Source organism: Aedes aegypti, chromosome 2 (assembly GCF_002204515.2).
Source record: "Aedes aegypti strain LVP_AGWG chromosome 2, AaegL5.0 Primary Assembly, whole genome shotgun sequence".
Lineage (NCBI taxonomy): Eukaryota > Metazoa > Arthropoda > Insecta > Diptera > Culicidae > Aedes > Aedes aegypti.
This window is the reverse complement of record NC_035108.1, coordinates 6,095,809-6,122,832: the sequence shown is the minus strand read 5'-3', so window position 1 is coordinate 6,122,832 and position 27,024 is coordinate 6,095,809. Positions and strand designations below refer to the sequence as shown.

General features: G+C 37.8%; 2 protein-coding genes across 4 annotated transcripts in view; one reads left to right on the top strand and one right to left on the bottom strand.

Moving 5' to 3' along the window:
• Window positions 1-2,056: 2,056 nt before the first annotated feature.
• Window positions 2,057-4,054, bottom strand: LOC5570258 (ribosomal L1 domain-containing protein CG13096). The gene is made up of 3 exons (XM_001658989.2): window positions 3,600-4,054; window positions 3,123-3,349; window positions 2,057-3,063 (listed from the first exon to the last, which is right to left on the bottom strand). Exons 1-3 carry the CDS (start codon window positions 3,921-3,923, stop codon window positions 2,178-2,180), a joined length of 1,437 nt encoding a protein of 478 aa, XP_001659039.2. The 5' UTR covers window positions 3,924-4,054; the 3' UTR covers window positions 2,057-2,177.
• Window positions 4,055-9,146: 5,092 nt separating this feature from the next.
• LOC5570275 (protein draper) overlaps window positions 9,147-27,024 on the top strand; it is a 101,927-nt gene continuing 84,049 nt past the window's right edge. The window contains exons 1-3 of one of the 3 annotated variants that reach the window (XM_021839804.1): window positions 9,148-9,284; window positions 9,541-9,764; window positions 12,557-12,777. The gene's annotated coding sequence lies outside the window, so the exon portion shown is untranslated. Of the gene's footprint in view, window positions 9,765-12,556; window positions 12,778-27,024 lie in introns of all 3 variants that reach the window. The other 2 variants (XM_021839805.1, XM_021839806.1) reach the window with 2 other exon arrangements.

The following is a 27,024-nucleotide window of genomic DNA, read 5'->3' as shown; positions in this document are numbered from 1 at the left end:
ACCTCTTACTTCAAGTAAAATAGACCGATATGTCGGTAACCAAATTAAATGCCTGTAAATATTGTTTGCAGGAATCCTAGGACGAATTGCTTATCGAATCCCTGGAGAAACTCCAGGAGGAATTGCTAAGATATTCAGCCTATCAAGAGCCCTATCAAAACTAGTCTAAAATGTATCATGGAAAACAATATTTCATCCTGGAGCAATCTCTGGCAAAAGCCCTAGTGAAGAAATTGCTGTAAGAATTACGGTAGAGATTATTCGTGAAAGAATTTTCGAAATAATTCCTGGAGAATTCTCTGGAAGAACCTCTGGAGATATTTAGAGAGTGATTCTTGAAGGAATATCTGAAGGTTTTCCTAAAAGGATGTCTGGTGCCCTATTTGAGCAGGTCTCAAAATTGCCATTGATGTCAAAAGTTATAATAGTTATAAGTTAGAATTATGTCGAATGATTTAGATTCCTTATATTACATTTTTTTTACTAATTTGGTAATAACGGAAATACAATTAATGTATGATAACTTTATGTTTAAGAGACCCATATAGCCTCAGCGGTAAATGCGCAGCTTTTCAGTAAGATCAAACTAATGGGTTCGATTCCCACCGGTCGAGGATCCTTTCGGGTTGGAATTTTTTTCGACTTCCCAGGTATACAATATCATCATGCCTTGGCATATATACATAGGCAAAAATAGTCAGATGGCAAACCTATCCGTTTATAAATGCTGAGAAGCAGGCACTGTTCCACTAGGTGCGTAACGTCAGGTATATGGCATGGTGTCCATTTACATCAGGATGAAAAATCATGTATTTGGAGCCGTCGCATGATGGTACTATATGATGGTCTGAAAATGTCCACATCACACCCTAGCGCAACCGGTTCCGGAATACTCCGAAATACCGGCCAAATCTAAATGTTGGTCCTCTTGGTGCTCTTGTAAATTGGAATGAAAAACCATGAAATTTGAACCATCGTTATATACATGTGTATGAACTGCTGAATATGATATACGCCAGTTCCTTCTGAAACAGGTTCCAGGTTCCCTTGTGCCCAGAATGGCCAAACAATTTCCAGGGTTCCATTCTTGAGTTCCATATCTTTCATATAAAGCTAAAAGAACCAAAATCGGTTCAAAAATGGATTTTTAAGAGCGTTGCAAAGTCATGGGTCATTTTTGACCCTTAATGCATAATGTGTAACTTTTTCTTAATGCATTAGGAAGGTTAACTTTATTTTTGTAATTAAAAAAACTGAATTATTCGACACTATAGCTAAGTATGCTTGACGGAAAGGGTCAAGAAATTTCCTACAGAGAGTTCTATTTAAAATGACATTTCTTTTCAACCCCGTACTGCAATCAAAGAAATGTGATTTTCTTGGCCATTCTTTCGTGCAAGTAATTTTCCACGCATCGAGATAGGCGATTACTTTTATTGTCAGCAGCAAATCAACCTTATAAGTATAGACTTGCAAAAGTTTCACTTTATTCAACAAACTTTGAATGGTTCGCCACTATAAGTGTCGGCATAAGGGTGTTCTGTGAAGGTCCAGCCAATCAAGCTTTTTTCTTTTCATATGTGTCAAATATGATAACACGTCGGTACAGCTGTAGGAATGTTGCGTTCTGATATTAACTTTGAATCGTCACGTCAAGTGTCGACATTATTTTCTTCTACTTAGAAATGTTCCATATGAAATGAATATATTATATTTACAAGCATGTTTATATATCACAAATAATTGTTTATCATTGTCTAATTGCTTATCAAAGTGAATCCTGTAATCTAACATTCCTTCCCCCAATCCCACCTGACTGCAAGGACGTGGCCGGCGCCGTTATTGACCCTGTATAAATAGAGGCACTGAATTATGCACACTGAAGAAGATTATGGCCAATCCCAGCCGAACTTCTAGTTGATTCTTTGTGCATTTTCACTGACTTCGCTCAATCACGGAATAGCTACCATTGATATGTGTAGTCAGTCTAAGCTAAGCTAAGCTAAATAAAAAAAGTGCTCAATTGGACGTTCGGACAAATTTACCTTCAGGTGTCATTTCTCTTAAATCTATATTTTCGAAAAAAAAATATTAAGATATAAATCTCTCCAATTCCGCATAAACGTGAAAACAGAGATAACTCATCCGGGTCATACTTACCTCTTTCTACAGGTAGTTCAATTTTCATCATCGCTATCGCCAAGATCACTCTCTTCAGTATCGCTAGCCTGATCCAGCTCCATCTCCTCGCCACTGTCTGCTTCCAGTTCATCTTCCTCCTTCGTTTCTGCTTGCTCTTCGCTTTGCTCCTGCACCACCGTTCGTTTATCCTTCTTCGTCTTGCGTTTTTCAAAATCAACACGAACCAAATTGCCTTCTTGGAACTTGTACTTGTTCATTGTGGCTTCCTGCAATTTTTCGTTCATACTCTTCTCGAAGCGCTCTCTCGGGCCGGTAATCTTCGGCACCGGAACCAAGTTGGGATCTTCCTTGCTCACATACAGTGGGAACGTAAGCTGGATGTCCGTCATCGGTTTCAGATAGACGGTCCGGATGTTTCGCCATCCTCCTGGGTATTGTGTTTTCATGGTCTGTAGAAGAGACTCAGCATTCTCAACTGCCTTCTCCAGGGGCATTTTGTGGGTGGCAAACTGAATTTCGGTTATCCTTCCCGTGTTGGTTTGTTTGTACGTGACTCTACCCAGGGTCTTGTTGAGGCTTTTGACGATCTTTTCGTCCTTGTCCAAAATAACAGGGGTCGGATTTTTGCACCGCCTGATGAAATTGTTTCCGAGGAAATTGTACACATGGCCATTTATCCGGGCATCCACCAGGAATCGGTCAAACCGATGGACCAGCTTCAACTTCATTTCGTATTCACGATAATCCTGTTTGAGCTGCCGGAATGGAATCACCTGTGTAATGAAGTCAATGTCCAGTTCACGCAGTTTATCGTTCCAAAAGCTAAGGGTCTCTTCGTGTTCTTGTTTCCGGCCACGTTCCAAATCCTTCACAATCAGGCAGATATCATCACCTTTCTTGTAAATGGCATTGGGAAGTTGTCTGAAAAAGAAATACAATGTCATTGCGCCAAAACACAAATAAGCGTTTTAAAAACCTACACCCTGCAGTTTCTGCTTGGCACATCCGGAATTTTGACACAGGCAATCTGCAGACCGTATTTCAAATCTTCTCCGAACAGATTCTTCTTCTGGTCAAAGCCTTCGTCCAATGCTTTCTTGCACGCCTTCAGTGCAGTTTTGATGGCCTTCCTGCTGACCAGTGTTTCAGTGGCATCGTTTTCCTTCTGTGCTTCTGGTTTTGGTTCGGATTTTGCCACTTTGGTGCCCTGTGCATGAAAAGTTAAATTTAAAAAATTTCCTTATCCTCTAACAAGGTGGTGCTCATCCTGCGGCTCGAAGTTCAAGAATGTGGTAAGCGTAAATTTTTTAATCAGATGAAAATAAAATTGAAATGAATGAATCAGTAATCAACAGAATAATGACAAAATAGTTAAGTTTGGAATCTTGGATCTCGCCTTTAGAGCATTGCTTGAGCACCACTGTATTAAACTATCAAACAGAAAATTTGAATTTTACCTTATTCTTTTTAGAAGCATCTGCCTTTGGAGCTTTTTGCTGTTTACCCAACCCCTTTTCCGGCTTCGATTCATGTTTCTTCGGTGGAACCTGACCGGTCGAGATCTGCGATTTGGTCTTGCCCAATTCTGCTAGTTTGTCTTTTTTATTTTTCTTTTTGACCGCCAGCACCTTCTTTTCGGCAAACGTGTGGGGAGTCACGGCAGCTGCCATCAAACCGGCGGATTTCTTCTCCTTCGGTTTCACGATGTCACTTTTGGATTTCTTCAGCTGGTGCAATTTAGCTTCCGTGGGTTGCACCTTCTTCGATGCTTTGATTTTCATGGTTTTGTCGCGGTTTTAGCACTATTTAGACGAAAAATAAGCAGAACTTTAACAGGGAATTTCAATGCACGTGTTTACTGGAAGGCGATTCGCAAATCAAAACAACATGCTCGCGATGAGTGACCGATTCAAAAATGACAGCTCAAGCCACGAATCGGTTCAACTCTCAGGGTTCGACTAACCGTTTCGCGGATGTGTTCAGCGCAAGAAACACTTTCGGAGCACTTTGCGATAAGGGCCGAACTTAAGAACCACAAAAACATTTACCACACGGAGACGGGATTCAACTCAGGGGGGTGGCTTCAATGAGAATATATACTAAGGTGTGGAAGAAGAAGCAATGGCTATGTATTAGTAAAGAGAAAAAACGTAAACAAAAATAACTACGTCACTAATTTACACGGCTTCTTATGGGAGCTCGCCCGCTTGTAGTTGTGAAACATTTTGCACCGTACACGGATGTCACGCACACTAAATGTCGTCTTCCTCACCTCGGTATATATTCTCATTGGCTTGATCCAATATTTACCAACCCAACATCAATTCAACATGGCGTCCAGTGTTCTTGTTTTGATTGTTTTGGGAGGGACAAAACATATGTTTTTATGGGTAGGACACATCAATAATATCTCGCTGATGCGTAAAACATTAAACAAAATGATGAACAAATGAAAAGCGCATCAATTACAACGATTCAATGCGATATGTTTAATTGAAAGAATCTAGCACTTGCAGCGTATGAGCCGTATACTCGAAAATCAGGAGCAAAGTTAGGGCAAACCGACCAGAAAGTGGGTACCAAAACGCGAAGTACCAAAACAATGTGAGGAAGAGCCGAAATGTATGCAGGATGACAGTCGTGTCAGTCCCCTGATTCAACTGGGCTCATTCATTTATTTCATAACGCTGAAAATGACCATTTTTGACACCCACCCACCCCTTTGTAACACTTTTTGTATGAATATTTTACAAATTTTGTATACGCCGTAACATCATGAGGACACCCACCCACCTCCATTAGCGTTAGGGCTAATTCATTTATTTCATAACGCTGAAAATGGCCATTTTTGACACCCACCCACCCCTTTGTAACGCTTTTTATATGAATATTCTACAAGTTTTGTATGAGCCGTAACATCGTGAGGACACCCACCCACCCCCTTCAGCGTTATGAAATTTGTGAATAAGCCCTTATGCAATTTGTGAACAAGCCCAACTCAATTTTGGGTACCGTTCAAATTAACGGGGGTGTGCGGTACTGTGATAAACTTATATCGATTATTTATCGCGACAGTAATCTTGAAAACTTCTTAAAATGCTTGTAGATCGTCGTAGCTACTTCATATCGTGTTTGTGTTTTCTGCGCGATTATTCCTGATTGTCCAAGGCATGATTGCGCAGAAGACACCAAAACGATTAGAAGTAACAGTGACGATCTACAAGCGTTTTTTAAGATCACCGGCGCGATAATTTTTCGCGCCACGCATAATATGTATTACTTACTACATAATCAACATAGATTAAACAAAATTTCAAACATTAAAGATTATTTTCCTCTTGCATTCTTTAGATATCTCATTCTGACTCTCTTACCAAAATGGCCCTATCACAGACAAACAGACGTAACACTTGGAACAAATCTCGATCAAAATCATAGTCACGAGGACATGTACGCCCAATGCTAAAATTAGTGTGTTTGGCCGACAGGCCAACAGATGGTGGTAGTGTGTAAACGTCAAACGCAAACAAAAACGATGCGAGCGCTGCGGGTGGTCGATTGACCACCTACTATATTTTTGATTCGACCGTTAAAAAGGTGGTCGATGGACAATGATGAGAGTGTGACGTCTGTTTGTCTGTGGCCCTATGTTCTCATGCGGCATAATGCTCACTATGTAGAGAAAATTAGCGCGAATCGGTGAGCGCGTTTGTCTAGAAATCACTTGATATTTATGCGGTTTCAAAGAAAACATAACTCGACCGGAACTGTCTAGACTTCGTTCCAAATAATTGAGCAAAAAACGAAGAGGAAAATAATATATGTCACAACTTTTTATTGAATTAAACTTCAATTCCTTTTTATTGGCAGTAGTAAATGTTTCCTCTTGAAGAGTGGGAGGTTCTTCGGTGCCTGGTGCCTAAAATGGTATACCGGGTACCCCCGTTGGTTTGACCACTTTTAATCTGAACACTTTTTAATTTGTACCCCGCTAATTTGCACATCGTTCAGATTAAAAATGGTTCGAACGTCATTTAGCTCATGGAACGTTGTCGAACGGAACGCAGAATCAACAGTGAAAAAGGTAATCAGAAACACGTTTCTAGGGTGACTAGATGTTCAAATTAAAAATGAACCCCGATGGTTTGCATGAGGTACCGTTCAAATTAACGGGGGTGTACGGTAGAAAGGGGTCATGCACAAATTACGTCACGCTCCGAGGGGGGAGGGGGTCGAGCCGAGCGTGACAAGCCTTACAAAATTTTTGGAGGACTCATACAAAAAGTGTGACAAAGGAGGGGTGGGGGGAGGGGGTCGAAAAAGTTGAAATTTGACGTGACATAATTTGTGTACCATCCCAAAGAATGAAGTTATTAGAATCATATGATTAATTTTAATTTAGTTTATTAGAAATACAAAAAGTTGAACTTCAAAACAAATTGAGTGAAAATTATTGACAGCTCAATCAACAATTTAAAAACGTTGCCTACTAAGATCATGCTATAAAATGTGTTGGCAATACATGTCAAAATCGAATGAATCCTCGCAGTTTTATAGCCAGCGTAAAAAGCTGGATAGCCGGTTCTTCCGGGCGTTAAGTCCGAATGGCCACATCCGGTATGTTTTAAACGGTGTATAACAAGCCTGCCCAACCTTTTTGTACCGCGGGCCACATTTCAGTAATAGTATAGCGGGCGGGCCAAAACATGTCCAATTTTTTTATCAAAATTCTTTTGTAAAAAAATACGAGATAATTGTTTTTGATTATCATACTAATAATTCAATAAGAATTTCACTCAGTATTCTATAGTTATCTTGCGAAGGAGTTGAGTTAAAATTATGTCAGTATTTAGTTAAGGAATTGCTAAAAATCCAGAACTTAATTTTATATTAGAATCATGTTAAAAATAAAAATCGTACTCATCGTATTTTGTCACAATTCCGCCCATCATTATTTAAAAAATAATGCCTAGGGCTGTGAAGAAATTCAGCTTGATATTTGGCAAAAATCTAACACAGATGCTCAGAATATCTATTCTATAATCCTGTTATGGAATCTGCGAGATATTTTTCCAGGGGTGAATATGAATCCTATTGAAAATTCGGTCAGAAATCCATACAGAATTATGTGGAAACACTGCCCAGTATTTTGTAAAAATTTTGTTCAGAAGATTCTGAAGAATTCTGCTAATGGTTTTGTAAGTATTTTGTTAGAATCAAGCCTTTGCGGTGATATTCTGTTCGAATAATTTAACCATTTCCCATCATATTTATTTAAGTTTGATTGAAGTTCAGTCTCTCCTATCAAATAGTCATGGCATAGTGTTGTTAAAATCTTAATTAAATTGTTGTAATTATTAAAAAATATGACTTCTCATTATGAACCTCAAATTAAAATAAGTTGATTAATTCTCTCAAGAGTGCTACCAATTTTTTTTAGTATTTATTGTTAATCACGAGTTGAAAAAGTTTCAACAATGCTGCCCCTTGTGTTTGTCATGACAATTATTCTTGAGAATGTATCCTAATCCGCAAACGTTGGAACAAACGGTTATGAGAGTGCTAGTTTCGCGCTGGTTTCGGTAACAATTTGATTGAATTTGATACTGAGTATAAGCAAAACACGACATTGCATAATTTGAATCATTATTGATATCAAGTCAGTTTAATAGATTCAAAAACTTATTAGATCATAATATTAGCTGAAATATTAGCGTGAAATTTAAACGAAACTTTCAATAATCATCCTTAATATGTTCTAATTTCTGCGGGCCAGATATGTGGCGAAACTTCAAGCTCTTCGCGGGCCGCACAACATGGCGTACGTTGGGCAGACCTGGTGTAAAACATAAATGAAGAGTTTGTTAAATATCAGATCTTAATGATTTATGCAAATTAAAATGATTGTTATTGCAAATAAATAAAAATTACTTGGCATGTCCCAAAAAATAGCCTATTTTTACCCGATTTGACTCAGTGGCCCACCGGAATAACTCCGGCTACAGGAATATTTCCGAGTTCCTCTGGCCATTTCTAGAAACTAGATATGTGGACCAGTAATCTGCCAAAAACTAAACTGAATCCATTGAGAATTCACTGAGCGGTAAGGGTTTTAGTATTTTTCTCTCATGCCTATACGGGTTAAGATAAAAGCTATTTTCACTGAGAGATAGAGGAGGATCTTCTCTTTATCTTAGCATTGTTAAATAATGTGTAAATTTATTAGTTTTCTAAGTAAAAGCAAGCTACACACTTTGCTACCAATGGCTTTTAGGGAGCGCTCATGAATTAGGCGAGAAATAGTTTATTAATAATATTTTAGGGCTCATTCGCAAATTTCATACACCCTTATACGGTTTCGCCTCGCCTTATCTCGGTAATAATTTGACGATTCTCGGTAAAACTTTTACCGAGATCTCGGTAAACATTTACCGAATCTCGGTAACGTTAGCGGAGATCTCGGCAAAAAATTCGGATTGCCGAAATCTCGGTAAAATAAGTAACGAGATTCGGTGTTAAAAATTACCGAATTCTCAGCTGTTGGGTTCTCGGCGAAAAAAATTACTGAGGTCGGTGAAATAATTTAAGTGTGTTATGCTATAGATAGGGGGTGGGTGGGTGTCTTTGAAATGTTACAGTACAGCTCATACAAAGTCTGGACAATGTTCAAACAAAACGCGTTACGGAGGGGTGGGTGGGTGTCAAAAATTACCATTTTTGACGTTATGAAATTTGTGAATAAACCCTTATTATTTTAAGGTGAATATGAATCGAAGCCATGTTTGGTTCTCCAGATTTGTGCTCTTGAAAATTTGATGTTGGCTTCGATTCATCTTAATTATTAATATCTCACCCGAATTGTGTCCACTTTTCATTTATTTATTAAGCCACTATGTGTAACCGGTTCACATTCAGCTCCGGTAACACTACAGTGTCAAACTGCGGCGCGGCGCGAAGCAAAACAGAAAGCAAAAAACGCAAACCAGTTTTTTGTCTCCTCCACTGCCTGCTTTCTGCATCAGTTCGTTTCGAGAAACCGAACGAAATGGTTGTGTCGTTGTTTAGTCGTGCGAGTAGTTTTTGGCGGTCCGACGGCTGATTCGCTTTATTTGGAATTTAATCGTGATGAAACAAATCAAGTGGTGATTGAATCAGTTTCTTGAGTGTGGTTTTGATTGTAAATTTGTTCAACTCTTCGAGGGCTAGCATCATTTTCAAATATCCTTCCATCAGAAGGCGAAAATGGCTGGATGAAGAATAAACAAAGACCTGTGGAACAAAAGAAAAGTGCTGACAGCAGTTTGTTTGTATTTTGATTTCTGGAACAGCCAGCAATTCAAAACTTTGATGCGATCCGTGATTCGTAATTTGAAATTCTCGTCCCGTTGAATCAAACAGCTTGTGAAAGTGCTGATTTAGCAGCAGTGTCACCACACCAAAGGCGGAGAAAGAAAGTTGTTATTGCGAAAAGCGCGAGTGAAGCAAATATACGTGAAATATTTATTTTGCTACAGCGAGAAGAGAAGGCACTTCGGTGTGTGTAGGTTTTTGCCGTTCGTTCCGTGTATTGGCCAAGAGAATCGAGTTTGCCTTGTGGGGAAGTTGAGAGTGAGAGGGTCCGGGTAAGATTTGTGGAAGCAGCAAGCTTCTGGTTGTGTGGAACCGAGCTCTTGACAGCGAATCGCTACACCCAGCGAAATCCAAATAGCACCACCCTGTTTTCCACTGCTCCTTAAAAACTACATATTTGGCATAGCATCTCTTAAAAGATTTTTTTTTTATTTCTTCATCAAGAAACTTGTAAACATCTGGTTCCTATCAAAATTCTGTGTTATTTTTTTTTTTTAAATATTACAAACGGGGGTTGCTAAAAAATATTTTTTTGTTAGTGTATATGTTTTTCTTGTAGCCCAAACGGTTCATTACAACTTCTCCAAAGAGAATTTTCCTCAAAAATCAACAGTTTCGGAACTAGATTTTCTCAGATGAATTGCATGCTCTTGAGCCATTTTCAAAAGTAATTCTTGAGTCAAAATGATCGATTTATCTATGGAAAACATTCATTCTACCATACTGAAACATGTGCAAAATATACTGCAAATCGTAGACGGTCGAGTTCTGTGACTGACCGATTTGACATGGAATTCGTCATTAGGGAAACTTTACTATAAACTTCACTAGTGATCCATTTTTCGGTCGAAATTTATACCAAAAATGAATCTGTCAAAAATAGATAGACCACTAAAAATAAACCAAACCGCACGAGCATGCATCGGATGTTGTATTTTTGTCGATCCGCTTCGAATGTGATCAACAAAAACCAAGAAATAGTGGATTGATCCAGCAGAATTCTAAAGTTTATTGCCGAAAGCTATATTTGTTCATCTTGTATTTACTGATAGGTGGAAAAGCTGCTGCTGTTTGTTTGTGTTTTTTTTGGAAAACTTAGTACTTGAGGTTCTTTTGAAAATTTAGGACTTAACGAATTAGGTGACGGACTTAGGAATTCTTGGAGGAAATCTTAAGGAATTCTTGGAATAACTTCCGATGAAAATTTTGAACGAACTCTCGGAAACGAAATCCTCAAAAATACTTGGAGGATATCCAAACGGAATTCATGGAGGAACTCCCGGGGGATTCCAGGGGAATTTCCAGGAGCATACCTGGAGCAACTCCGATAGAATCCCAGGTGAAACTACCAGCAATGGAACTCTGAAGAAATTCTTGGTGAAGCTACGAAGATTTTTTTTGCTGGAAAATTCTCATCGAATATCGAAGGAATGCGTAAAGGAATTCCGAAAGAATTCTTAGAAGATCTCTGGAGGAATTCTCAGATAAACTCTGGAGGATTTTCCGTAGGAACTGTGGAGGAAGTCTGAAGGGGTTCTTAGAGAAACTCCTGATGTATTCCTGGATGAATTCCGAAGGAATTCCTGGAGGAACTCCGAACAAATTCCTGAGGAACTTCAAAGGAATTACTGGAGAGACTTCCGAGGAATTGGGTCCTAAAATGTTTAATGAATTCTCGTTTTTATTCAATAATACGAAAGAGCATGTTCTTGCAACTACTTTAGTAAATTTTCCCGCTCAAATAACGGCTATATCATTTTTTAACTTCAATTTTAAAAATGGTTCCAAATATCAACCTTGACACTTGTGATCTTGTTTGACATTCACTTTTTCGACAAAAATGCCACAGGGCATATAGTTTTAACACTGGGGTTGTTCCTATCTGACATTTCGGAAGGGACACGGAAAACAAAATATACCCAAAATTCGAGTTTAAACCAAGGGGTGTGACAAAATCTCAAAAATCATAAAAAAAATGTTTTTTGTACTTAAACCAATGAAAATCATTTAAAAATTGAGTAAACATGTGTTTCTGCCCTAAACTTAAGCGTTTGGTAATAAAATTGAGACAGGGCTTTAGGACCCTATTGATGGAGGAATCATGATAAAATCTGAGGGAACTATGAGGAGCTCTGAAGGGCTTCCCGGAGTAACTGAATGAATTCCTGGAGGATATCTCGTAAAAATCCTAATGAATTCCTGGAATTTATCTCGTAAAAATCCTAGACGAGCTCCTGTTGAAACTCTAAGATGGTTGCTTGAGGAACCTCGGAGAAATTCCTGGAAAATGACCTTGTAAAAATAATCTATCGTAATGTAATAAGCTTTTCGTGAAACTAATTATTACTATTTAGGCGTCCAATGCGATCAGAATCTCATCGAACCTTTAAAAAATTTGCCTTTTAGTTGAAAATCACAATTATTATAATTTTTTGTTCTATCTTCATTTGATATGATACTACTGATAAATGGTAGTTTATATCACACGATTCTTTCTTAGGATTTGATTGTTCAAGTTCAATTTAATGTATCAAATTCAGACGATTATTCTTGAATTGAAATCCGAGGGATGCTATTTTTATATTGCACGCATATTTACATGAAACTTTTAATAAATCTTCGTGTGTTTACCTATAAGTAAAAGAAGACCGATTTTAGTACTATACCATTAAATTCCACTAGAATCTGTATCCTCTGACAGATACGTGTATGTATTTCGTTTGAGTCTAGTACACGACATTGAAGACGGCCTTACAGAATGCGATTGATGCGTATCTGTCAAAGGATACAAACACTGTAGTGGAATAAAATGATATAGTACTAAATTCGGTTTTCTTTAACTCGGGAATCTGTGCTGAAATGTACATTGTTTTCAAAATCATACTCAACTACAATTCAATCTAACATATATTATTGTACGCGTATTTTACAGTGGACAGAACAAAGATAAATGAAATTGTTTTCGTAAATCAGCAGATACTTAAACAGGGTGGTGCCATTTTTATTTCGCTGAGTGTATAGAAGTGTGCTCGAGCGAAATTATTCAATCGTTTCGTCATCGCAGTTCGTCGAGCAGAAATCAAGAAAATAACGTGTGTTGGAACACTGTATGTGCAGTTTGATGCGCTGCTGAATACCGCAGTCTAGCCAAGACGAGAATTGAAGCAACAGGGAGGCAGCAGGAAGAGAAGCCGAAATAACATTCCACGAAGTCGCCGGGTTTTGGAGCTACGCCACTCAACGCGATTCCGTTTCGAGGGCCACCGAAATATTAACGCTGAGCTGGTAAGTTTGTTTTTTATTTCCCCTCTCTTTCTATCTCTTGCTATAGCGCGCAGTTAAGTATTGCTGCGCGGCCTGTACAAAAGCTAACGCAACGATATTGAAAGTTTCAACAGCTCATTTTTAATTGGTTGGGTTCGAAACGATATCGTCGACCTTTCACTTCAATTATGCGACGAATCTTCACGAAAACATACATGCACCACATGTGCATTAAATATTCTACCGACCAACTGTGCACAGTTCCACTTAATCCAGTGCTTGGCCGCACAAAAGCGGTTCACCCCAGTCGACCTGTGGCCGACTTATAAAAAACCAACTCGCGGTAATGAAATTAGCTCTCATTTGAGACTCTTTCGCATCGCATCTGGGAATCTGATAAGTTCGAAATTTGTACGCATTCATTTACGATTGAACTTAAGGAGTGCACTAATTGGAAACGGTCGTGAAAAAATACTTTTAAGTAAAAGAAAACCGAATGTAGTACTATACCATTTAATTCCACTAAAGTTTGTATCCTTTGTCAGACACGCGTATTTCGACCTCAACTGTAAGGCCGTCTTCAGTGTTGTGTCGTGTGCTAGACTCGACTTGCACACGATACTGAAGACGGCCTTATAGTTGTAATCGAAATACGCGTATCTGATGAAGGATACAAACTTTAGTGGAATTCAAGTTTGATGGGGTACCTAGATTATTTTGTTAGAAAATTTTGAGAGAAATGCAAGAAACCTTGTCGAAAATTTAAAAAAAAATCAGTGTAACATTGATTTACTTGACCTAATGAATCAGCTATCACCGGTATCGGTTTCGGTAGGAACCAGGGACTTTTCCAAAGCATCATGCACTGATACCTTTCGACTGCTCAAAACTAATGATTTTCTATCCAGAAATGAATAAATGTCCTGTCGTGAGTTATGAAGTTGTTCTGATCATTTTCGGACTTTCGGTGATAGGTTCCGATAGGGATTCAAGGGGCCACTTTGTGACCTCTTGTGCAGTTGTCGTTGATAACATGTTTTTTCGCACATAATTGAATACAAATTTTCTCTTATGTTTCCTATTTTCTTTGCAAATTTACCATTTGTGTATATGTATGCCATATTCTCCAAACTCCAAAGAGTTGATATATTCTGCCAAGCAGATCAATTTAACAATAATTTTATAAAATTATTGATAATGTTTCTTGAATTTCCACATCTTTTCCATTCCGACATGTCCTAGCTACCCCAACAAATTTGGACTGAAGACCAAAACCATCACCGTAAATTTCAATGCATGAATCAAAAATTTGAAAAGGCGCCAAAATTCACTACGCACTTGCAAAAAATGGTAGACATTTTAAATAAGATTTTATCCTTAGTCACAATTTCTAAAAGCATTATTTTGATTTTTTAAACATCCTTAAAAAAACTTTTGCCAGATTTTCACACACCTTTGAGTAGGATTCTTGTAATTGTAATTGTAATTTATTGTTTTATTGATTACGTTAGCCTGTTAGTCATACTGTATAACTTGTGAAATCTTGTGCTTGGTACTCGCATAATCCTCTACAGTGTACGAAACATAATTCTCACAGAAGTTCTGAGCTGACCTACAACACATTCCAAGATAGTCTTCGGGCATAATATTTTGAAGCTTCTGTACATCATTTTCATTGAGAAGAATTTTTAATGAAATTAAACCTGTGAATCCAGATTTTTCAAAGAGTTTCGTAACAGTAAAAAAGCGAACGTGACTTGTAAGCTGTAAATTTAGGTAACATTAGAAATTTCATCAGCCTATTTCGCAGCAACTGACAATTGGTTGTATAGAAATGTTGATACAGTAATGACCCGATTTTGTCAGCCCCCGATTTTGTTTGCCGCCGATTTTGTCAGCTTTTATACCCGATTTTGTCAGCCTATTTTGAAGTTGTTTGAAGAACTGTTTTCGTCATGTTTTACCACGTTTACATTAAAATTGATGATGATGTTTGACATATTGTCAGCAAAATATTATCATTAACCTTCCTTAGTCCCTAACAAAAAGTTACAAATTGTGACTTACGGTCGTTTTCGACCCGAAAATTCAAACAGCTCGCAAAAATCAGTGTGTTGACCGAATTTAGTTCTGTTGGGCTTAAATGAAGGGCACACATGTCTAGTTTCTGAAACCCTCCCGGAGATCCGGATTTGGTCACTTTGGCCACCGGGATCCTGCTACATATAAAAAAAGTCCCTTTAGAGACCCTTACTTTGACGACCTGTAGTTTCGTAACTAAACAAGTAATCTGAACCGTCCTCATATTGTTGAACAGGTATTCACGTGGACTGTGAATAGAGATTCTCAAATCACTTAGTTATTCATACCCGGTTCCGGAAACCCGGAACATCCGAAAAGTAAGTTTCCATCGCAGTTCTGTATATGTAATTCACATCGGCACTATTCGGTTGATGGATATTTTGGCATAATTTTTTTTCTGTTATAAGGAACCAATAACCGGCGCACATTCCCTGAGAAATTAGGTCCAGTATGGTCCATGCGGAACCGGTTCCTGGAGTCCCGGAAGGTGGCCAATTTGGACAATTCGATTAAATTACTCAGATTTGAACCCCAAAACCAAATTAATTGTGTCCAATTCTTTACGATTTTTTATGTTTGGATGTATTTTGCCAAAAGAATGAATGGATGGTTATTCTGGTCCTTTTGGAGCACCGGAATGGCCACCGGGAAACCCGTAATATGGGACCACAAAGTTTTAGCACCAAAAGTAGGCATGCGACGGCTCAATCTTCATGATTTTGCATCCCTGTGACTCTGCTAGTTCAATTATTGTTGAATGACCACTTTGGTTCTACTCAGAGGCGTCGCGTCCACATGTGCAACATGTGCACTGCACAGGTGGCAAATCGTTCATCATAACTACCTACAATTTCTACTATTATTGAAGTACGATTCTTTAATTCTCTCAATAAAATTTAGCCTATTTCAATTATCTTTATCATTGATCATCGCAATTTTCACCTTTCAAAATATTTGTTGTTATTCAAATTAAATGCAAAAGCTGTTTGGTGCGGCGCGAGATCTGTGCCCTAATTTTCCCTACGCGCTCAGTGCGATGCATGCTACGCAACACTTTGTTCCACGCTACACGTTGCTGCTGTGACGATGAAACCCAACGTGTGCACTCTCATCGGGAGACGCGTTACCTTTCGTCGTACACACAATCCTGTGTATGTGGTAGAATGTTTTTTGCACTACAAATGCCAGTGTGTAAGTAGCCAAAGCGTTAACTTTGGCCGGTGCACAGTCTTGCCACATCAATCTGTGCGAGCGTGCGGTGGGAAGACAAGAGACAAAATCAATCCACGAGAGAGATCCATTTTGCTTGCTCTCTTTTTTCCTTCGCGCTTTCAACATCACCACGCTTGTGGTGTGAAGTACTGGCGTGATTTTTTAGACGGCTGACAGTAAGAAGTTTCTGTAAGTTTGAGACTCGAGGCCCGCGCGTTTTTTTTTGTACAATACTGGTTAAGAACCTCGCTTCCAGCATACAGTATTACGGTGCGGCCATAGTAACGCGTCCGCGTCCGCGAACGCGATGCGATCAAAGGATTTCCTGTTGTTGATATTCTGCTTTGCGGGCTCGCACACGCGCACGCGTCGCTCGACGCGTTTACTATGGCAGCGCCCTTAGCGCGGTGGTACTTGTGATGGTCAATCAGAAGACAATCAGAAAATGAATTCAAAAGCGGTCATGCCCTCCGTACCGTCGTCGTCAGTATAACGCTTGTGGTGTGGTTTAAAAGCGAGCAATTTTCTTGATGCGTGCACCAAGTACACGAAGCGAACGATCTTGTATTAATTCTATGTAAAAATATGTGGGTTATGATCACTAACTCTATATTGCAATATTAGTTAGAATCCAATGCTTTATAAATCGAAACTGATGACCCGTATAATTTGAATTATTTTCATATGCAATTTTACAATTTCCCCATAATGATGACTAATTGTTAAAATTGAAAAAGTGAAACAATAAAACTAAACAACCCGATTAGCATCTGCAATCATAAATATTTTTAATCAACTGAAAGACTAGAAAAAAATTATATTTGAAAACGAATGTTAGTAAAGATTGATTATACATTTTATTACCTTAGAAAAAAAAAATGGTTTGAATCCAAGGTGTACCTAATAATAACATATATAAAATAACACTAATGTTGTTTCCGTTTTTAGGAACTGGGTCGGTTATCAGCACATAAATAAACCAACGTCAAGCAAATTGTAGTTCGGTCGAACTTGAATCGGGTTGGGGTTGAAACTGTGGTTCAGAACAAGTTGCGCCAGTTTCAACCCAGGTTCAAAAACAAATTCGACATAAATTAGAAGTGCACAGGTTGATAATTAGGCCACGCGACGCCTCTGGTTCTACTAGCCCACCGAAATAACTCAGGAATGGCCACCGGAAATACCCGTATTATGGGACATTTCAGTTTTTGCACCAAAGCTAGGCATGCGACGGCTCATTCTTCATGATTTTGATTACCTGTGACTTTGCTAGTTCAATTTTAGATGAATGACCACTCTGGCTCATTGTTACCACGAAATAACCCAGGAGTGACCACCGGAGATACCCTTATTGTGGGACATTTCAGTTTTTATACCAACATAGGCATGCGACGGCTCAATTTTCATGGTTTCGAATACCTGTGATTCTACTAGTTCAATTATTGTTGAATGACCACTTTGGTTCTTTTTGCCCACCGAAATAACCCAGGAATGACCACCAGAGATACCCGTATTGTGGGACATTCCAGTTTTTATACCAAAGCTAGGCATGCGACGGCTCATTCTTCATGATTTTGAATACCTGTGACTTTGATATTTCAATTATTGATGACTTTGGTTCTTCTGGACCACCGAAATAACCCAGGAATGACCACTGGAGATACCCGTATTGTGGGATAGTTAATTTGTTGTGCAAAAACTAGGCATGCAACGGTTTATTCTTTATGATTTTGAATACCTGTGACTTTGCTAGTTCAATTATTGATGAATGACCACTTTGGTTCTTCTGGCCCACCTAAATAACCCAGGAATGGCCACCGGAGATACCCGTATTGTGAGACATTTCAGTTTTTGTACCAAAACTAGGCATGCGACGGCTCATTCTTCATGATTTTGAATACCTGTGACTTTGATATTTCAATTATTGATGACTTTGGTTCTTCTGGACCACCGAAATAACCCAGGAATGACCACTGGAGATACCTGTATTGTGGGATATATAATTTGTTGTGCAAAAACTAGGCATGCGACGGTTTATTCTTTATGATTTTAAATACCTATGACTTTACTAGTTCAATTATAACTGAATGGTCCGAATCGACAATCTAGCCGGAAAAAAGTGTTTTCTCTGTTCTATTCACTTTTAGACGTTCGTTGTCTTCAGAGAAGTTATTCGTAATTGAGTTTTGCATCTTTTAAGAAAAATGTCGAATAGTGTGTCCCTCAATTAAGTTTAAATTTTGACTCAATCTATTTTGTTTGATGAAATTTATGGCTGCGCTCTTCCGCCAAACTTTTAAAAAATGTTATTTTGAACAACTTTGTCGAAGACACTTTTGATCTAACTCTTTATTTTAGCTAAGTCAATTGATTTTGAAAGTTTTAACGAAGGGTGGACCCGAAAAATCAGTTATTTTGGTCTATCTTCTTTATTTGCAGTTCTACGTGAATGCGGTCTTCAGAAGAGTTGCAGAGGAAGTAATGATACACATTTTTGCTGAACATCGCAAGTTTGTGATTTTAAATTTGACTGAGGGCCACCCTATTCATCTTTTCTCTTAGAAGATGCAAAACTCAATTACCGTCAAACGGGGCTTCTTTTGATATTATTTCCACATTCTTTAACTTTGAGGATTTGTAACTCTTAGAATTATGGATAGATGTTGATAATTTTTGCCTATATTTAAGTTGTATATGTACCTAACAAATGTGCAAAATATAAGGCAAATCCATCAAGAAATAACAAAAATGCTTGAACAGCGAAAAAAGTGTGTCCTTCAAGACAAAAAAGGGGCTACTTTGGACATTTTCACAATTTGCAAATGAAATGATTTTTCCTTATAACTTTCAAACTGATTCAATAGATTGTCGTCCACTGTGATGTTATTGAACGTTTTTCATTGATAAACTTAATGTAGAAAATTGCAAAGCTAGAATGCTCGATTTTCAAGTTGACATAAACGAACGACGTAACTACTAGGTACTGTGATGATAAATGAGTTATGTACAAAAACTCTTTTTTTTCTATTCTTACTGCTATATGAACGATATGTTGAAGGATCACATTAATACCGGTAACTAATTTAATACCAGTAAGTAATTTTCATTAAAAACGCAACTATGAATTAAAGTTTATCAAGATCGTAAAGAAGTAAGTTTGCTTTTGTAATATGCTTTTAGCTTCTTAGCAGTTTAGAGCTGGCTTAAGAGTAGTTTAATTTAAGCATTTGAAGGATGCAACTGTTCTGTACTACAAATTCATGTAAAATATGACGAAAAATAGTTTTTTTGAGATTATGTTGTAAATTTGGCATTGGTACGTATTGAAATATGTGTGTTTTATGTCTATTCACTTTTTCAAACATTTATTTTATTTTTTTATGTTGTAAAATACACAAACCAAAACATTATAATATGATAAAAGTCGCAAAAATAAGACCTTTGATCAATTATTTTAATAAAACAACAATTTTAAGCAAAACAAATCACAAGATTTTCATGAAACATGACGATTCGATAGTTTTGTGATGCTCCCAATAAGTTTCCACGACATGGGTAAAATTCAAACAATGTTTGTATATCCAATGTTTTATACCTTGTGAATATTTATTCGGGCTTTTTTGAAATGTTTTCTTGTTTATCCTGTTATTGTTGATGTTGTTCCAAGAAAAAATCATGCCTAGTGGTAGAGCATATATTGGTTAATAAAAGTGCAGAAGACACAAAATTGCTCAGATTAATATTTACGCTGCTAATAAATACAAAAGGTGAGTGTCCAAAGTAGCCCCGTCCGACGGTACGAATAACTTCTCTGAAGACATCGAACGTCTAAAATCGATGAGAACAGAGCAAACATTTTTTTCCGGTCAAATTGTTGATTCGGACCATTGTGCACTGGCTCTTCGGGACCACCGAACTAATTCAGGAATGACCAATGGAGATACCCGTATTGTGGGACATTTCAGGTTTTTACCAAAACTAGGTATACTTCAGCTCAATTTTCATGATTTTGATTACCTGTGACTTTTCAAGTTCAATTATAGATAAATTACCGCTTTGATTCTTCTTCACTACCAAAATAACCCAAGAACTACATCTTAGATACCCGTACTGTGCTATATTTAAGTTGTTGTATCGAAACTAGGCATGCGATGGCTCATTCTTCATGATTAACAATACTTGTGACTCTTCTAGTTCAATTATAAGTGAATGACCACTCTGGATAATTGTTACCACCGAAAACCCCCAGGAATGACCACCGGTCTTATCTCTATTGTGGGACATTTCAGATTTAGTTCCAAAACTAGACATGTGACGGCTCAATTTCCCAAATTTTCTGAGCACGTCATCCATCTCACATAATAATGAATGGATGGCTAGTCTGGTCCTATGCTGTCACTGGAATAACCCAGGAATGTCCATCGAAGAAACCCATGTCGTGGGGTACATTAGTTTTTGTACCATAGCTAGGCATGCGACGGCTCAATCTTCCTTGTTTTTAGGGCATGTGACTTTTCTCACACAATAATAAGTATAAATCCAATCATTTCCTCAGGTTTCAGGTTGGGCAACTACGCTGTAGAACAGAGGCGTCGCGTGGCCTAATTATCAACCTGTGCACTTCTAATTTATGTCGAATTTGTTTTTGAACCTGGGTTGAAACTGGCGCAACTTGTTCTGAACCACAGTTTCAACCCCAACCCGATTCAAGTTCGACCGAACTACAATTTGCTTGACGTTGGTTTATTTATGTGCTGATAACCGACCCAGTTCCTAAAAACGGAAACAACATTAGTGTTATTTTATATATGTTATTATTAGGTACACCTTGGATTCAAACCATTTTTTTTTTTCTAAGGTAATAAAATGTATAATCAATCTTTACTAACATTCGTTTTCAAATATAATTTTTTTCTAGTCTTTCAGTTGATTAAAAATATTTATGATTGCAGATGCTAATCGGGTTGTTTAGTTTTATTGTTTCACTTTTTCAATTTTAACAATTAGTCATCATTATGGGGAAATTGTAAAATTGCATATGAAAATAATTCAAATTATACGGGTCATCAGTTTCGATTTATAAAGCATTGGATTCTAACTAATATTGCAATATAGAGTTAGTGATCATAACCCACATATTTTTACATAGAATTAATACAAGATCGTTCGCTTCGTGTACTTGGTGCACGCATCAAGAAAATTGCTCGCTTTTAAACCACACCACAAGCGTTATACTGACGACGACGGTACGGAGGGCATGACCGCTTTTGAATTCATTTTCTGATTGTCTTCTGATTGACCATCACAAGTACCACCGCGCTAAGGGCGCTGCCATAGTAAACGCGTCGAGCGACGCGTGCGCGTGTGCGAGCCCGCAAAGCAGAATATCAACAACAGGAAATCCTTTGATCGCATCGCGTTCGCGGACGCGGACGCGTTACTATGGCCGCACCGTAATACTGTATGCTGGAAGCGAGGTTCTTAACCAGTATTGTACAAAAAAAAACGCGCGGGCCTCGAGTCTCAAACTTACAGAAACTTCTTACTGTCAGCCGTCTAAAAAATCACGCCAGTACTTCACACCACAAGCGTGGTGATGTTGAAAGCGCGAAGGAAAAAAGAGAGCAAGCAAAATGGATCTCTCTCGTGGATTGATTTTGTCTCTTGTCTTCCCACCGCACGCTCGCACAGATTGATGTGGCAAGACTGTGCACCGGCCAAAGTTAACGCTTTGGCTACTTACACACTGGCATTTGTAGTGCAAAAAACATTCTACCACATACACAGGATTGTGTGTACGACGAAAGGTAACGCGTCTCCCGATGAGAGTGCACACGTTGGGTTTCATCGTCACAGCAGCAACGTGTAGCGTGGAACAAAGTGTTGCGTAGCATGCATCGCACTGAGCGCGTAGGGAAAATTAGGGCACAGATCTCGCGCCGCACCAAACAGCTTTTGCATTTAATTTGAATAACAACAAATATTTTGAAAGGTGAAAATTGCGATGATCAATGATAAAGATAATTGAAATAGGCTAAATTTTATTGAGAGAATTAAAGAATCGTACTTCAATAATAGTAGAAATTGTAGGTAGTTATGATGAACGATTTGCCACCTGTGCAGTGCACATGTTGCACATGTGGACGCGACGCCTCTGCTGTAGAATCGTTACCCGTTCTGTGGCGTAGTTGATTAACGCGCCCAGTCTAGCGTATTGGGGGTCGTGGGATCGAAGCTCACCAAAACGATTTCATTGTTTTTCACAAATTTTATATCTCAATATGTCCAAATTGACTTTTGTGTCTGCGAACTTCAGGTTTTATTTTCGGTCACAATTAGGCAGAATGATCATACATCTATAATTGAACTAGAAAAGGCACAGGTATTCAAAACTTTGTGGAGCAATCGACTGTATATTTTAATTGTGGAATTTACGGCTACGCAGTCTTGGAATGATTAAAACGAGTTTTATTTCAACCAAACGTTTCGATACGGGGATTGTGACTTCCTCAGGGGAGATTAATTTGTCCCCTGAGGAAGACACAATCCCCGTGTCGAAACGTTGGGTTGAAATAAAACTCGTTTTAACCATTCCACCAAGACTGCGTAGCCGTAAATTCCACAAAGGTATTCAAAACAATAAAGATTAAGCCGTCGCATGCCTAGTTTTGGTACAAAAACTGAAATGTCTCACAATATGGGTATCTCTGGTGGCCATTCTTGGGTTATTTGGGTAGGCCAGAAGAACCAAAGTGGTCATTCATCAATGATTGAACTAGCAAAGTCACAGGTATTCAAAATCATGAAGATTGAGCCGTTGCATGCCTAGTTTTGGTACAAAAACTAAAATGTCTCACAATACGGGTATCTCCGGTGGCCATTCCTGGGTTATTTCGGTGGGCCAGAAGAACCAAAGTGGTCATATATCAATAATTGAACTAGCAAAGTCACAGGTATTCAAAATCATTAAGATTGAGCCGTCGCATGCCTAGTTTTGGTACAAAACTTTTCCGGTGGTCATTCCTGGGTTTTTTCGATGGGCCAAAAGAACCAAAGTGGTCATTCAACAATTATTGAACTAGCAGAATCACAGGTATTCGAAACCATGAAAATTGAGCCGTCGCATGCCTGGTTGTGGTAGAAAAACTGAAATGTCTCACAATACGGGTATCTCCGGTGGCCATTCCTGGGTTATGTGGGCGGGCCAGAAAACCGAAGTGGTCATTCACCAATAATTGAACTAGCAAAGTCACAGGTAATCAAAATCATGAAGAATGAGCCGTCGCATGCCTAGCTTTGGTGCAAAAACTGAAATGTCCCATAATACGGGTATTTCCGGTGGCCATTCCTGGGTTATTTCGGTGGGCTAGTAGAACCAAAGTGGTCATTCAACAATAATTGAACTAGCAGAGTCACAGGAATGCAAAATCATGAAGATTGAGCCGTCGCATGCCTACTTTTGGTGCTAAAACTTTGTGGTCCCATATTACGGGTTTCCCGGTGGCCATTCCGGTGCTCCAAAAGGACCAGAATAACCATCCATTCATTCTTTTGGCAAAATACATCCAAACATAAAAAATCGTAAAGAATTGGACACAATTAATTTGGTTTTGGGGTTCAAATCTGAGTAATTTAATCGAATTGTCCAAATTGGCCACCTTCCGGGACTCCAGGAACCGGTTCCGCATGGACCATACTGGACCTAATTTCTCAGGGAATGTGCGCCGGTTATTGGTTCCTTATTACAGAAAAAAATTATGCCAAAATATCCATCAACCGAATAGTGCCGATGTGAATTACATATACAGAACTGCGATGGAAACTTACTTTTCGGATGTTCCGGGTTTCCGGAACCGGGTATGAATAACTAAGTGATTTGAGAATCTCTATTCACAGTCCACGTGAATACCTGTTCAACAATATGAGGACGGTTCAGATCACTTGTTTAGTTACGAAACTACAGGTCGTCAAAGTAAGGGTCTCTAAAGGGACTTTTTTCATATGTAGCAGGTTCCCGGTGGCCACAGTGACCAAATCCGGATCTCCGGGAGGGTTTCAGAAACTAGACATGTGTGCCCTTCATTTAAGCCCAACAGAACTAAATTCGGTCAACACACTGATTTTTGCGAGCTGTTTGAATTTTCGGGTCGAAAACGACCCTAAGTCACAATTTGTAACTTTTTTTATGGAAGTTCCCCTAGGGGTCATTCAAAACTTTTGTTTCCGCAAAAACAAAATTTCCCACAAAAAAATAATTGTCAGAAAGTTTCAAATTGCTAGGTTATTTCAATCAAAAGTTACATTGATTTGAATTTTGAAATGGGTCGAAAAAGACCCAAGGTCCTTACTAAGGTTAAAGTTATTAGGGAAAACTCCTCTTTTTTCGTAAGGAATTCTTTTCGGGATTTAATTTTACTCCTTAGATATTTCTTAAACGTGTTTCCATAAATTGTTTCTGAGAGTACATCTAATTTCTCCAGAGATTCCTCAACCAAATTTTAAATTGAATGCATCATAGAATTCTTCCATAAAAACTTAATTTAGTTTGCCAAATCTCGGCTTATATTGAACGAGATATGCACATTTCATGAGATCATCATGAGATGAGTTTTAAAATAATGTTTGGGATAATGTATCTCTAAATCTCCGGATGAAACATTTTTGAATTATGCTTGAAAGAATTCCAAGAGGGCTTCGAAGCAATTATTTATGATATTTCGAAGGAGTTTCTACAAACATTAGAGAAATTTTAATGTGAAAAATTTTGGTTTTCTAAGAGACATTCTTCGATAATTCAACGATCATGTATAACTAGGAACTCAGGTTGATTCCGTTTGTCTTACTGGCCAGAGCAAAATTGCCGACCAAAGGGACCACAACGAACCGATTCTTCAGTTTTTTTCCAGTGGGTAAATCTCCAAGACTTTAAGGGGCAGGATGTCATCGAAACTACAAAAGCAGTTTTTCTGTTCAAAACTGAAAATTATTCGGTGAAAATGTGTTCACTGTGGTTCAGGGGGAGAAAAGAATACACTGAACACATTTTCATGAAAATTTTCTTGATTTCGAAGGAAAAAACTGCTTTCGAAAATTCTGAAATCAATGACGGTTTCTGCCCCCTTAAATGGACCCGTCATTCAAGACTGAAAAGCGTTTAGAATTCACTATAATAAAATAGAATTTATATCTGGTATGTTTCATACAAAAAGGGTGCAGAGGTAGTGTATAATGATCGTTTTGGGGTGAAAATCGTTAATGATATGTTAAGAATCGTTATTTTCCCCACCCTGATAAAAATCCTGGCTACGCCCATGTCCATCGCCCCCTTTAAAGTTCATGTAGGTTCTTGACGTGGTTTACAAGCAATTATTAACACATCAAAATAAAAAATAAAAAACAGGAACAAAATAAAATTACCCGATTTTGTCAGGTTCCCATTTTGTCAGCCTAAAATTCATCGAGGGGCTGAAAAAATCGGGTCCTCACTGTAGTCTGAAAAAAATAGTGGACAAACGATGCTGATCTTCTTATTTTAAGCTTTCTACTAGTGCACGAACCCAAAATAATAAGTACACTTCTGTTGGATGCTTCCTTCATAAGATTAGTGCTCTTGAAGTTTTATTGTATTCTTGGAGGTTGGATTCCAAGCGGATCCGAAAGCTATATGTGCTTCTTACAACCAACTTGTATTCATATATTAATAAAAAAACAAGTTCTGGTTACTTGAGTAAACTTTCTGTTCTATAATTTCATAAAATATTGCTTAAAAGATTTAGTTTTAGTGTTGGTCATTAAGATTTTATTGAAATTTTGTCTTTCAAGGAAGTTTAAGTATTTTCGACCGATTTGTTCTCTTCATCATGAAGAATTTTAGTCGACCAAATCCTCTGATATTCGGCAGTAAGATGCGCTTATATACTAAAAGTATTGGTGCAAACTTTGAGCCCATTAGGTTTGAAAACACTCAAAAGTCAAGACAAAGCTGCCGTAAACACAACAAGTCACCTTATATGTTTTCGTCTCAAACACTATCAAAACTCAAACCGTTGTATTTTGAACGGTATTTTAAAAATGTCATCAAAATAATGTTTAAATAACTTAGATCCAATTCGAACATTCTGTGTAAAAACGATAAAGTTGCAAATGTTTTGATTAATTCTGTACTCAATATTTACCATCCAAATGCAAGATAATTCACAAATCCCCTTAATGGTTAGATTCGAATACGTCTATTAATGCAAATGCAATGGTATTGATAGTATTTTTAAATATTTGACATTAAATATCAATAAATGTGAAAAAGTATTCTAATGTTACATATTTTTTATAGTAGAAAGAGAAAATCAGAATATTTCAAAAGTCAAATCAAAGGCGAAGGATAATGATGTCAGCCGGTTTTAATTGTTTTTGTATGCGGCAAAAATCAAGAAATTGGAAAGATTAGAAGCGATAATGTCTGTTGTTAATTTTTTTTGTACTGTATTGTTGGTACATATTCAATTCGAAATTTAATCTCTATTATTCAAATTTTAGTATTTTTTTAGTATGCAAACCAAATACTGACTGCAGTTCTTGAAAGTACACACTCATACTAGCAAAGAAATCCTTATTTCTTAGGGTTTAAAAGAATATTTCAAAATTTAAAGTTACGCCGTTTTCAATTTTTCCTTATTAGGCATATATTTCATAAACTATTGTGAATTCCTCAATACAATCTTTGGACGATATGTTCTTCACAAAAAGGGGCACATTTCTCGTGAACATGTGAAAAAATGTAAACTCCGAAAAATTGGCAGCTTTTCACATTTTTTGGTAATAATTCAAAACAATTTATATTTTGGCATGATAGTCTTCATCAGAAATACGAAAACTCCAAAAAAGGCATTTTTTACATTTGTTGGTTGTCTGTTTCACACAAAAATATTCACCTAACCAACACAAGCAACTTTGCTGAACATGTTGATAAACTACAAA

Excerpts from the sequence above, each read along its gene's own strand:
- LOC5570258 (XM_001658989.2), bottom strand. The coding sequence starts at position 3,923 with ATGAAAATCAAAGCATCGAAGAAGGTGCAACCCACGGAAGCTAAATTG. Across the intron at positions 3,350-3,599 it reads ATGCTTCTAAAAAGAATAAG|GGCACCAAAGTGGCAAAATC; the intron begins GTAAAATTCAAA and ends TTTCATGCACAG. Across the intron at positions 3,064-3,122 it reads CCAAGCAGAAACTGCAGGGT|ACAACTTCCCAATGCCATTT; the intron begins GTAGGTTTTTAA and ends TTTCTTTTTCAG.